Source organism: Chlorocebus sabaeus, chromosome 22 (genome assembly GCF_047675955.1).
Source record: "Chlorocebus sabaeus isolate Y175 chromosome 22, mChlSab1.0.hap1, whole genome shotgun sequence".
NCBI lineage: Eukaryota > Metazoa > Chordata > Mammalia > Primates > Cercopithecidae > Chlorocebus > Chlorocebus sabaeus.
Genome location: NC_132925.1, coordinates 81248147 through 81261782, shown reverse-complemented (window position 1 = coordinate 81261782; position 13636 = coordinate 81248147). Strand labels below are relative to the sequence as shown.

Here is a 13636-nt window from a genome sequence, read left to right as displayed (position 1 = left end):
TAAATCATTTTCACTGTGGAAGAGTTGATTTTTAAAAAATGATAGTTGCATTCTTCGAGCTGTATTTTATTTAGATTACAGCAAGTATAAGCACTTAGGAGGATTGTGTGTGTGCATGTATGTGTGTCCTTTTAAACCCAAGGATAAGTGTGTGCTAAAAACACACTAACTAATGAGCCTATTGGCTTTTGCTAGATCTAAAGCAAAATCCTGGTATTTAACCAAATAGATGCTATAAATGGACAGTGGTGCGGTTTTACTGTGGGAAACTTCTTTTCTTTTTTGAGATAGTTCTTACTCTGTTGCTCAGGCTGAAATGCAGTGGTGTGATCACAGCTCACTGCAGCCTCAACCTCCTGGGCTCAGGCAATAAGCCTCTCAATAGCTGGGACCACAGACATGTACCCCTGGCCAATTTTTTATAGTTATTTTCATAGAGATGGCATCTCTCTATGTTGCTCAGGCTGGTCTTGAACTTCTAGGCTCAAGTAATCCTCTTGTCTTGACCTCCTAATGTGTTGGGATTACAGGCATGATCCACCCTTCCACCGGAAATTTGAAACACATTCAGAAGTAGAGAGAATAGTGTAATGAACACCCATGTACCTGCCCATTACCCAGCTTCAACAACTATTCACTTTGACTTTTTTCTCCTATGGATTATTTTGAAGTAAATCACAGATATTATTTCACATATATCACTTCAGACTGTATTTAAAAGATAATGACTCTGAAACATAAATATCTAATTTAAAATTTTAATGTTGCATATATGCCATAGTACCATTATCACATGATGGTGCTTGTTGCTTCCTGAATACTGTTGGTTATTTCATAGCTTGGATCTCCAACTTTGTAATAGTGGTCTTATATATTCCTCATAGGCAGGGTTCTCCTGTTTGTAGAAAGAAACGCATTATTAAGACTACATTTCTGCCAGGACTAATGACTTTTACTTTCAAATTAAGTCTTTAGCTTCAAAAAGTAACATTACGTAAGATTCTTAATTTTAAAAATTATTTCTAAAACTCATTTTGTGTGAACATATGGAGAAACATTTTTTCCAAAGGGCATCCTTCCTTTTCTCATGCAGATTTTAAATTGTGGATGCAGGTGGCCAATTAAAAACACAGCTTATCACTTGCTTTTGGAATTTAATACAAATAAAAGGCTTGACTCTTTGAGGCTCTCTGAAACTGAATATTAATCACAAAGCAAGGAACCAGATAGGGATCATATAAGCAGTATTCTAGGTCCGACTAGGTTATCTTTATGCTGTAATTCAGCGTCTTGGTTCTTTGTTTCTAGTCTCATCTTTTACAATATTTACTTTGTGTGTGTGTGTATGTGCCTGTCTACACTAAAACTGTAAGCTCCTCGAACACTGGGCTTTTGACTCTTTTTTTTTTTTTTTTTTGGAGACAGGGTATTGCTCTGTTGCCCAGGCTGGAGTGCAGTGGTGCTATCTTGGCTCACTGCAACATCCGCCTCCTGGGTTCAAGCAATTCTCGTGCCTCAGCCTCCTGAGTACCTTGGATTACAGGTGTGCACCACCATACCTGGCTAATTTTTGTATTTTTAATAGAGACGGGGTTTCGCCATGTTGGCCAGGTTGGTCTTAAACTCCTAACCTCAAGTGATCCACCTGCCTCAGCCTCCCAAAGTGCTAGGATTACAGGCTTGAGCCACTGCACTCAGTCTGGGTTTTTGACTCTTGTTCTCCAGTATATCTTCAGTATCTAGAATAGTTTTTGGCACAAAGCATGTACTTAGTAAATATTTGTTGAATTATTAAATGAATGAATCAGTAGATGTATTTAATGCATCTAACTCCTACTTGGACAGATTTTTACAATAGAATAATTGGGGAAAAACAGGATTTTTATTTTGAAATTATCCCCAATGATTCCTCCCTTAAACCAAGAAAGCACATCATCCTGTCCAGGGATAAAGCTCAACACTGCCCCAGACAGAAGAGAGCTTCTCCTATGATTCTAAAATATTTACCTTAGCATAGCACTTTTCTTTTGGTAGAAAAATGTCAGTGAAAGATATTCGTGTTTGTACTTTCATGTCTACAGGGCGTGTTTCAACATAGCTGCTCTTTTATTTAAAATATCTGCCAGGCGTGGTGGCTCACACCTATAATCCCAGCACTTTGGGAGGCTGAGACCAGCCTAGCCAACATGGTGAAACCCTGTCTCTACTAATACAAAATACAAACTAGCTGGGTGTGGTGGTGTGTGCCTGTAATCCCAGCTACTTGGGAGGCAGGAGAATTGCTTGAACCTGGGAGGCGGAGGGTTGCAGTGAGCCGCGGTTGTGCCACTGCACTTCAGCCAGGGTGACAGAGCGAGACTCCGTCTCAAAAAATAATAATAATAAAAATACATAAAATATCTGCAGTGTGCCTTTTTCTATTAGTGCAAATGAGGAAAATATCTCATTGCAGCTTCAAAATTATAGCATTATATTTTAAGAGTAGGATTAAAAAATTATCCACAGCAGATTAAAAAATACACTTTAAAAGTGCTATTTTGGTGATCTCTAAAAGGAGCCAGAAATGTAAGATCATGTACGTTAGCAGGCAGCCTCATGTCATTTTAACTGACTGGAAACAGTTCACAAGGTCATTTGTAACTTCACATTCCCAAATTATCATTCGTGAAAGATCCACAGTGCTATACCTGTCACCTTTTTAGGAAGGTAATATAAGCTAGGATGACAAGAGTCTGTGGCACTGTGTATGCAGCAGATTCCTTCATCTCACTACGTAGGTCGTAAAACCATGTTCATTTATTCCATAAACGTGGAGTGTCTACTCCGTGATAGATCCTGGAGTTGGGAAGGTGACTCCTTTGTTGTTCACAGTCAAGTGGAAGGAGATAGAAGTGAATGGGATGAAGTGCATCAAATGTTTTCCCAAATGTGTTGAGCCTCTGGGTCAGTCATTCCTCTCGTTTAGATAAACATGTTCTCGTGTAGTATCCAGATTAAACTCTTTTAAAATAAATATTAAAACCAAACTAAAACACAAGAAAGCCCCCTCCATTCTCTCTAGAGAAACCAGAATGTTTGCTGTGTTGCCAGTAAAACAAGTTTGAGCTATATATGTCAGCATTTCTGACAGGTGTTATAGCAGGGCAGGCTTTTCTCTGGAGCCCCAAAGGGCTACATTTATCTTTAGACCATGGGAGCTAGTGTGGAGTGGGAGGACTGCTATATTTTTATGCCAAGATTTAAATGTTAGAAAGCAGAGAGATCTAATCATTAGAAAAAGTAACACACTGGAAGTAGGTTAACTGTACTAAAGTAGTGAACATATATTGTTTATGTTTCCTTGAGTTAAAAGGATGTCTTTCTGGGGACAGGGAGTGACCAAGATGGGTTAGTTGTGTTGTAACTTTAGATAGTCATGTTAAATTAAGCCATGTGGTATGACAGGCTGCAAATTGTTAAGAACAAGTCTAACACCATGCTAGGTGTGAATGAAAGCCTGAGAGTTGCCAATTTGATGTGGTGTTAAGACACCTTTTCTGAAATTGGATCAAAGAGGTAAAAAAGAAAGCTTCACCACCTGAATAATGTATTGGCACTATAAAATTTAAAATAATCTGTTGTGTACCTATCGACTTTTTGTTTTGATCATCTATGTAAAATCTGCTATTAAATATTGGTTCCTCATATTCTAACTACAGGGTTTATTTCCTCACTCCTGTTAACATATTCACTGACATTTACAACTTTTGTCAAAGAGGCTCATAAGCAGAGAGCTGTGAGCATACCCTGGCCCTAGAGTGTTGGGACCTTATGAGTCCTCCCCGTCTTCTCACTGGTAATGATGTAGAGTTCTGGTGTGCTCTCCTAGGATGGCTGGGGATTTTTTTCATGACCCTTGTAATTGTCACTTATATGGCTTTCCTGGGCTACTGATGGCAGTGCAACAGCTTTCTTTGCTCCTTGGATTGTATTCCTTAGAGTGAAGAGGAGAGGGTATCATCTCTAGCAGGCAATCAGGTCTGAGAGAGACATCCCTCAAGCTTCCTACCACTTCCAATACCCACTTTTATCTACACAAAACTGAAAGTTAAAAGGCTGAAAATAAGGTGGTTAAATCACCGCAGTGATTTATCTCCTTCTTTTTGTTACTTAAAAGCCAGTTTACCACTCTGTGTGTATGCCCTTGGGTCTGTCAAGCCATGATTTAGAGCTTGGGCCTTCCTCTTAATTCCCTTTACTAAGTTCCAAGCAGTGCATTTTGCTGATTACAATCCAGGCTTAGAGTTCCTGCCAGGCCATACTGCCACTCCTGGTTTCTTTTATGTGTTCTCTAAAAATATTTTATTTTTTATTTTATTTTATTTTATTTTATTTATTTTTTTTGAGATGGAGTCTTGCTGTGTCACCCAGGCTGGAGTGCAATGGCGCGATCTCGGCTCACTGCAAGCTCTGCCTCCCGGGTTCACGCCATTCTCCTGCCTCAGCCTCCCTCCTGACGGGCGGACTACAGGCGCCCGTCACCACGCCTGGCTCATTTTTTTGTTTTTTGTATTTTTAGTAGAGACAGGGTTTCACTGTGTTAGCCAGGATGGTCTCGATCTCCTGACCTCGTGATCCACCCGCCTCGGCCTCCTAAAGTGCTGGGATTACAGGCATGAGCCACCGCGCCCGGCCTCTAAAAATATTTTAAATAGACATGCTACGCTAAGTGATTGCCAACCTAATGGAAATCAGTTAAAATAGGAGAACATGCAGGTGTATTCACTGCCTGCTCTCTGCTTTCTTACATAATTTATAATGTGTTCCACTCAACTACCTGAGTATTGGTTGGTGACTTCTGAGCCCACTGGAACAGGCGTTCATAAACATTTCCATCATAACAGCCAAGTGCTGAATTTAAACACTCATCGGTGAAGTCAAAAGCATCAGTTAACAGGATGGCATCCTTCCTGGGATAGGAAACAAGAGTTTGTAAGTATTTTAGATTGCTCTTATGAATCAAACTAGTCTTGGATGGTGAATAACAATACCTAATTAGAGGTTGCATGATTATTTGCTTTTCAAACAATTCAGCTTTTTTTTTTTTTTTAGTTTTTAGTTTTTAGTTTTTAATCAGTTATATATGCATAGTATAATGAGTCAAAGAGTTCCTTAAGGCTTGTTTAAAAAACAGCATATCCGGCCATGCGCGGTGGCTCACACCTGTAATCCCAGCACTTTGGGAGGCTGAAGCAGGCGGATCATGAAGTCAGGAGATCGAGACCATCCTGGCTAACACGGTGAAACCCCGTCTCTACTAAAAATACAAAAAATTAGCCAGGTGTAGTGGCACGTGCCTGTAGTCCCAGCTACTCAGGAGGCTGAGGCAGGAGAATCACTTGAACCCAGGAGGCGGAGGTTGCAGTGAGTGGAGATCATGCCACTGCACTCCAGCCTGGGCGACAGAGCGAGACTCCTGTCCCAAAATAAATAAATAACCAGCATATTCCTGCCTGATTTCCACTTCTTTCTCCTCAGAAGCAATTTCAATCTTTTTTTTTTTTTTTTTGAGATAGTCTCGCTCAGTCGCCCAGGCTAGACTGCAATGGCGCAATCTCGGCTTACTGCAACTTCCACCACCCAGGCTCGAGCCATTCTCCTGCCTCAGCCTCCCGAGTAGTTGGGATTACAGGCGCCCACCACCATGCCCGGCTAATTTTTGTATTTTTAATAGAGATGGGGTTTTACCATGTTGGCCAGGCTGGTCTCGAACTCCTGACCTCAGGTGATCTGCCCACCTCAAGTTCCCAAAGTGCTGAGATTACAAGTGTGAGCCACCATGCCTGGCCGACAATTTCAGTCTTTTAGCTGATATTTCTGTATTTATCCCAATGTCAAAATATCTTGTTTATATTGCTGCTTGTTCGTGGTTCAGTTTGAGATATTATCTGTTGATTCTTCATTCAAAAGGTAAAGATTTATATTTATCACCCCTCTCTTCACTCCTACCTCCCCCTGTTCCCATTCTTCCTCCTCCTGGCCATCGGGCCTCCCAATATAGTTATAATTTTGGCCAGACCAGTATTTAGTATTGACATCACGATGACTGTGCATCATTAAAGCATTGGAGGTAACTAGGATACTGTATCCAGTGTAATCCTTTCTTGATGATCCCCAACATCATATGAGCCCTACCACCAATTTAATGTCCCCCTTGCCCCCTTGTGGACTCACTTCATTCCTTATCCACCTGAAATTCCATGCCCTATTACTCTCTCAAAAATATATTCAACAGGCCAGGTGTGATGGCTCACGCCTGTAGTCCCAGCATTTTGGGAGACTGAGACAGATGGATCGGCTGAGGTCAGGAGTTCGAGACCAGCTGGCCAACATGGCAGAACCCTGTCTGTACTGAAAATACAAAAATTAGCCAGGCGTGGTGGTGTGTGCCTGTAGTCTCAGCTTCCGGGAAGGCTGAGGTGGGAGAACTGCTTGAACCCGGGAGGCAGAGGTTGCAGTGAGCTGAGATCTTGCCACTGCACTCCAGCTTGGGCAACAGAGCAAGACTCCCTCTAAAAAATACACACACACACACACACACACACACAAACAGTTTTTCTTGCTTTGTCATACCTGTTTAGCAAAATGCATGCCTCTTTGTCTTTAATTTTCCACCCACTTTGTGCTACGACCTTTGTAGCTATACATGACTGGAAAAAACAATCATAACTGGTGTAATAATGGCTCAAGTGGGCCCTAATTGCACTCAGCAATTGTATTACATTGCTGCATTTACTCATTGTTCATTTACTCTTTCCTTTTCTTAGGTAGTTATTTTATACCATCTCTTTGATCCTCAGATTGACACTATCCACCTTTCCCATCTCTCCTGCCTGGATGGCTTTACATCATATCTCACTGATGAAGTGGAAGCGGTAAGAGAATCTGTATAAGTTCCCACCCTTGCATTTATACATACAATGCCTTCTCTCTTCAGGCTCTCAGCTCAGGCCTCAGTCCCTCCTTGTCTACTACATGTCTTTTCCTCTTGCCTACTGGAGAACAAAATTCTCCTGCCTTTCCCCTACAACATCAAAATTCCCCTCTCAGGGGTAAAAGGTTAGTGGAAATGCCCTTCTTTCTTTTTACTGTAGGTCTGGCTGGTTGCTGTCAAAATGGGCAAGTTCATGAAACCTGGGAATGTGGTGCTGGTCCTGGCTGGATGCTACTCTGGACGCAAAGCCATCATCATGAAGAACATTGATGATGGCACCTCAGTCCGTTCTTACAATCATGCTTTGGTAGCTGGAACTGACAGCTATCCTCACAAAGTGATGGCTGCCATAGGCAAGAAGCTCTCCAAGAGGTCAAGGATTAAGTCTTTTGCAAAAGCTTATAACTACAATCACCACATGCCCACAAGGTACTCTGTGGATATGGTCTTGGACAAACTGTCATCAACAAGGATCTCTTCAAAGAACTTGCTCTTAAACACAAGGCCTGATGGGAGGCCAAGATCAAGCTCAAAGAAAGGTATAAGGAAAAAAAAATCCCCTCTGTACTGGATCATTTCCATCAGTATACAAACAGACAGTCATTTCTCCCATCTTAAACACAAACTTTCGACTCTATTTCCTTCTCCATCATCTTGGCTCCCCTTTAGGACAAAACTCTCTGAAAGCATTATGCGTGTTTATGCTTATGATTTCCAATTTTCACATTCTCTCCTGAACTGGATCTATTCATGTTTTTACTCCCACCATTCCACAGAAATAGCTTTTGCTGCGGTTACTTCCTTACTATCTTTCAAGGGTCTCAAGACTCAGTACTTGGGCCTCTTCATGCACTCCTTGTGATATTCTTCTCATGGCTTTAAATATCAACCATATGCCAATGACTTCCAAATTTATTCCTCCAGTGTCCCCTGCTTACCAATATCTGTACTTGGATTTCTGACAGGCTCTTCAAAGGTAATGTGTCTGAACCCAAACTCCTGGGCTGCTAGCTCTTTCCTGTCCACCCTGCCACCTGGCCCTCCTACAGTCTTCCCCATTTATAGTAAATAGCAGCTCTGTCGTTCTGATCAAAAACTTTGATTCTTCTCTTCTTTCTTACCGTACATCTAATCTGTCAGCAAATCCTGTTCTGCCTTCAAGATACATTCAGACTTCAACCACTTCCCACCACTTCCAGCACTATGACTGCTCCAATCCACTATCATCCCTCACTTGGATGATTGCATGAGCCATCCAGCTGATCTCCCTGCCTTTACTCTTAGTTCTTAATATAGCAGCTGGAGTGAGCCTTTAAAAATATACATCAGATGCTTTCAGGTTGTGTCTATCCAATGCTCAAAACCCTCCCATTCTATCCAGTGCTCAAAACCTTCGCATTCTCTTAAGTCTTTGCAATGATCTACCTTACTCTCTCTTCCCACTCCCTGCTGTACTCCCTTAACTCTCTGACCTCTGCCCTCATTTTCCCCTGCAGTCATGCCATTCCTGCCCCTGTGGCCTCTTCTGTGTGTATGGATATGCCAAGCACACTCTGGTCTCCAACATTTGTACCATCATGCACTGCATAATGATGTTTTGGTCAATGATGGACCATGTATATGATGGCGGTCCCATGACATTATGATAAAGCTGAAAAATTCCTATTGCTTCATGACTTACGTTAGAATTGCCTACAGTATTCAGTACAGCACCGTGCTTTGCAGTGTGAGCCTACGAGCAATAGGCTAACCATTTAGGCTTGTGTAAGTACACTCTGTGATGTTCACGCGATGACAGACTCACCTGAAGACACATTTCTCAGAACAGATCCTCCTGTCATTAAGTGATGCATGACTGTACTTATGTTCTGCCTGTAATGTTCTTTCCTTAGCAGCTACAACAGCTTCTCCCTACCTTCTTCCAGGTCTTTCCTTAAATGTCACCCTCCCAGGGAGGTCTTCTCTGGCCTACTTATGTAGCTCCCCATCCTCCTTACTGACCCCCAGCATTCTTTCCCCCACTTCGTAGTATCGTTTCCTTCATCGTAGCTATTATCATTTCACATGGTATACAGTGTGACTTATTTTGTGCATGTGTGTGCCTGTCTCCTCTCCTTTAGTCTGTAGGCATCTGTGACCCTTTTTCATCTGAAACGCGTATCCTTCATTTGAGGAATGTTTTCTTGAATTATTTTATTAATGATTCGCTTCCTTCTGTTTTCTCTGTCTTCTTTCTAGACCTATTCTTCAGATGATGAACAGCTAAGACTGGTCCTCTTTTTAAAAGTCCTCCTTTTTTTTGTCTTTTTGCTTTCTTGCTGTGAGATTTCTGCAACCTTATCTCCCAGTCCTTACATTGAGTTTTCATTTCCACTATCATTTTTTAATTTCAAGAAGCTCTTTTTTAAGGTTCTCTGAATATTAGTTTTAAATAATGGCATTCAGGTTTTTTTTATTTTGTGGTTGCAATACTTTCTCTATCACTGTTTTTTGTTTTTGTTTTTTTTTAAGTTTTTTTTCTCCCTGTGGATTCTCTTATGTCCTCTGAATTGCCTTGTTCTTGCTTGTTTTAGTCTCCATCTTTTATGTTAGGGGCATTCTTCAGGTGTTTATTGATCCCTGAGTGTCTGATCATAGCTAAGAGCAAGGCATTAACTAGCTGATTACAAACCTGTGGCTATGCTTGCTAATGTGGGGTTCACTATGGAGTGAATTGGGTGGACCACTGGGGGACTCTGATGTCAGTGTCTTTAGCTCCTTCTCCTTGGGCTGGCCAGATTCTCCAGAGAAGGATCATCTTATTATCTTCTTGCAGGGTACTAGTCTGGCGGCCAGTTTTTTAGGAACCAGTGGGAAAAAAGGTCTGGGGGAGGGAGGTGTCCACATTTGGTCTATAAAGAACCCTATTTTCTGAAGGGTAGCCTTATTATCAACTATACCTGATGCTCCCTAGTCCACAGACCCTCTATTTACCCTTCTGCCAGGGCAGAGTCAAAGAAAGTCTTAAAATTACTCACAGAGGCTAGGTGTGTTAGCTCATGCATGTAATCCCAGCACTTTGGGAGGCTGAGGTAGGAGGATCCCTTGAGCCCAGGAGTTCAAGACCAGTCTGGACAACATAGAGACAACATCTCTTTCTCTTTGTGGGTTTATGCCTTTAAAAAAAATTTCAGTCCATTCACTGATGTTTTAGTAGGATTTCAGGAAAGAACAAGAGTAAATGCATATGTTTAATCTGTCGTCTTTACCTAGAAGTACCCCCAACTGAGGTTTTATGACTGCTTAAACAACTAAAGACTGTTTGGGTCAGTTAACATTACAGAGAGCTTGTTCTTGGCATCCTTAGCATACTATGCCGCCCTTCAGTTTTCATCTCAGAAATCTTAGGGAGATAGTGACTAATCAAGGCAGGGAACTGTGACACCAAACAGTGATATGCATAGAATCTGTTATGTGCCTAATTACCCTGCAGTAGTAAGGCTACTTAGGAACCATCATGGAAGTAAATCAGTTTCTGGGTTTGATGCATGAGTAAGTTGGCAGCTTGCATCAGGGCTGTCTGTCTTGTCTTGAATTGTAAGTTGCTGGAGCCAAGGCAAGCACTTAGAAATTCTGTTTGCAAATTTAAAAAACATGCTTATAGGGTGTTAAGGTGATCTTTTGTATTTTATCATCACCGACAACCAGGGCTAGAACAATTATTTTCAAGTGCTTTTAAATTCTGAGGGTTTCAGACAGATAGACACCCTTGGGCTTGAACTGTGCAGTACTTAATTATGCTCTTAATAGTTTTCACCACTGGATTCCCTGTATTAAGGAAAGTTTAATACCTGGGACATAATTGTGTCAAATGTACTTTTGACAGTTTTTGATGATTTAACTGAACTTTTTTTTTTTTTCTTGAGACGGAGTCTCACTCTTGCAACCAAGGCTGGAGTGCAGTGGTGCCATCTTGGCTCACTGCAACCTCTGCCTCCTGGGTTCAAGCTATTCTCCTGCTTCAGCCTCCCGAGTCATTAAGATTACAGGTGCCCGCCACCACACTGAGCTAATTTTTTGCATTTTTAGTAGAGACAGGGTTTTACCATGTTGGCCAGGCTGGCCTCGAACTCCTGACCTCAGGTGATCCACCCACCTTGGCCTCCCAAAGTGCTGGGATTATAGGTGTTAGCCACAATACCTGATATATATATATTTATAAAAATATATATAATATATAAATATAATATGAATATATATAATATATAAATATATAATATATAAAATATATATGAATGTATATTTATATTTATATTAAATAAATACATATATTTAATTTTAGAGACAGGGTCTTACTATGTTGCCCAAGCTAGTCTTAAACTCTTTGCCTCAAGTAATCCTCCCACCTTGGCCTCCCAAAGTGCTGGGGTTACAGGTGCGAGCCACTGCTCCCAGCCTCTTTTTTTCTTTTTGTCAGTCTTGTTGATATGAGAATTGTTGGAGATTCTAGGAGTCACCTCTAACCCCATGCAATAGGCATATATTTTCTGCCCAGTGAGGTCTCGAAAAGATTATATTCTCAAATTAGTCCATTTTTTTTAACCTTATGGACAATGGTAAATAATTTGCAATGTTTTCTTTTCTTTCCTTTTTTTGAGAGAAGGTCTCACTTTCTTGCCTAGGCTGGAGTGCAGTGATGCGATCATAGCTCACTGCAACCTTAACCTCCTGGGATCAATCAATCCTCCTACCTCAGCCTCTCGAGTAGCTGGGACTACAGGTGTGTGCCCAATTCATTTTTTGTATTTTTTGTAGAAGTGGGCTTTTGCCATGTTGCCCAGCCTTTTTTTTTCTTTATTGTTTTTATTTCTATTTTTTCTAGGACTCTGATCAGGTTGGGCTTTGGTTTTGATATGTTTTTAAAGCAATTGTTTAGATTATAGAATAACAGTGTGAAAGCACTGCGTTAGTATTTCATTGACCCTGCATTAATGCTGCATTTAAAAACTTTGTGTTATTATTTTATAAATGAATATATGAATTACAGAGTTAAAAAAATTTTCATCTTGAAGCTGAGGGAGGATTAAGGTAAGTTTACTAAACTTGGTAAGAATTTGCTGAAGCACATTTAACAAAGACAAGGATGTGTTTGAAGTAGATAATACCTCAACCTTCACCTTAACATATAGGTGAAGAGCTCATGCCTAGGGGCCAGACCTGAGATTGTACCCGGCCCCTCCTCTGGCTGATTGACACTGGGCAACTCCCATCAGCCTGAATTTCCTTTCCAATAAAATGAGGAGATTAATAGTACCCATTTCAAAGGGCTGTAAGGATTAAATGAGATGTATGTAAAAGCCTTTGGCACAGGGCCTGTCACATAAGTGCTCTTTAAAGGTTAGCTATGCCTGGGCACGTTGGATCACACCTGTAATCCCAGCACTTTGGGAGGCCAAGGCACGTGGATCACTTGAGGTCAGGAGTTCGAGACCAGCCTGGTCAATGTGATGAAACCCCATCTCTACTAAAAATACAAAAATTAGCTGGGCATGATGGCGGGCACCTGTAATCCCAGCTACTTGGGAGGCTGAAGCAGGAGAATCACTTGAACCCACAGGCAGAGGTTGCAGTGAGATGAGATTGTACTACTGTACTTTAGCCTGGGCGACACAGCAAGACCCCGTCTCAAAAAAAAAAAAAAAAGAAAAAAAAAGTTAGCTATGTTTGAGACTATTATCAGCACATTAGCAACGTATCATTCATGTGTAGCATACTTCATTTTATTCATTTTCCTTAGATACTATTCCTATTTCCTTGACAATGTGAAGAGTTCAACTGAGGCAGCTCATTTATTCTTAAGTGTTTTTCCCATTTTTTTCTTTCATTAATTCATAATGCTTTGTGCTGATTGTAATGATAATAGGGTGTAAACCTCTCCAGGGCTATTGCTGCTCTGTCCATTAGCAAGGTTTTGGAGTTGGAAGTGACCTGTGAACAAGGGGGTAGGGTTATTCTCTGAAGGCTAACATGGTTTGAAGGCTGTGCCACTCACCGGATCAGGCGGAGCAGGTCCAGGTAGGCTGCTCTTGCCATGTCCACTTGGGCACCAGAGAGGAAGGCATCATGGAGAAAGTCACCCGAGTTAGTCAAGATTCCGTGTATGGCATGGAGGTCACAGAGGCGCTTGAGAACCTGCTGAATCGCTGATTCATTTTCTAGTTTCTCCAGAGCTTCTGTAAAACCCTTCACAGTGACATAGTAGCAGTGCGCCTACAAAGACACAAAGATATGTTCTCCTAGTTTCTGGTTTTCTACACCAGAAGTCATCCTGGAAGCTTGGGAAGATGGCTGGAATAAACTTGAGGCAGGATGTGCTTCCCAGCAGGCTGACTTTTCTTCTAGCTCACTCTGGGTCTGATCAAGGCTTTTTGATGTCGTGTGTGTGTGTGTGTGTGTGTGTGTGTGTGTGTGTGTGTGTGTGTTGGGGACTGGTGGGCTTTTGAAACATGGCCCTTGTTTTCTTTTGCTTGGAGCAGTTTCAAGTAGGTTGGAAAGTGGAGAGAAAGAATACAGGCACATTGGAGGCTGGCCTGGGGAAGGTGGAGGACAGCACCACTGTTCTTAAGAAAATAGCTATTTTAAGGCTGGATGCAGTGGCTCACGCCTGTAATCCCAGCACTTTGG

General features: G+C 41.5%; 1 protein-coding gene across 4 annotated transcripts in view; it reads right to left on the bottom strand.

Moving 5' to 3' along the window:
- Positions 1 to 744: 744 nt before the first annotated feature.
- The window catches only part of ACOX2 (acyl-CoA oxidase 2), a 32661-nt gene continuing 19769 nt past the window's right edge, over positions 745 to 13636 (bottom strand). For 2 of the 4 annotated variants that reach the window (XM_007984790.3, XM_073009989.1), the window contains 3 exons: positions 13005 to 13222; positions 4817 to 4949; positions 745 to 895 (listed from right to left, as the gene is read on the bottom strand). In XM_007984790.3, the coding sequence (XP_007982981.3) occupies positions 833 to 895; positions 4817 to 4949; positions 13005 to 13222 (414 nt within the window). In that variant the 3' untranslated portion in view covers positions 745 to 832. Of the gene's footprint in view, positions 896 to 4816; positions 4950 to 9990; positions 10129 to 13004; positions 13223 to 13636 lie in introns of those variants that run through there. The other 2 variants (XM_073009988.1, XM_073009990.1) reach the window with 2 other exon arrangements.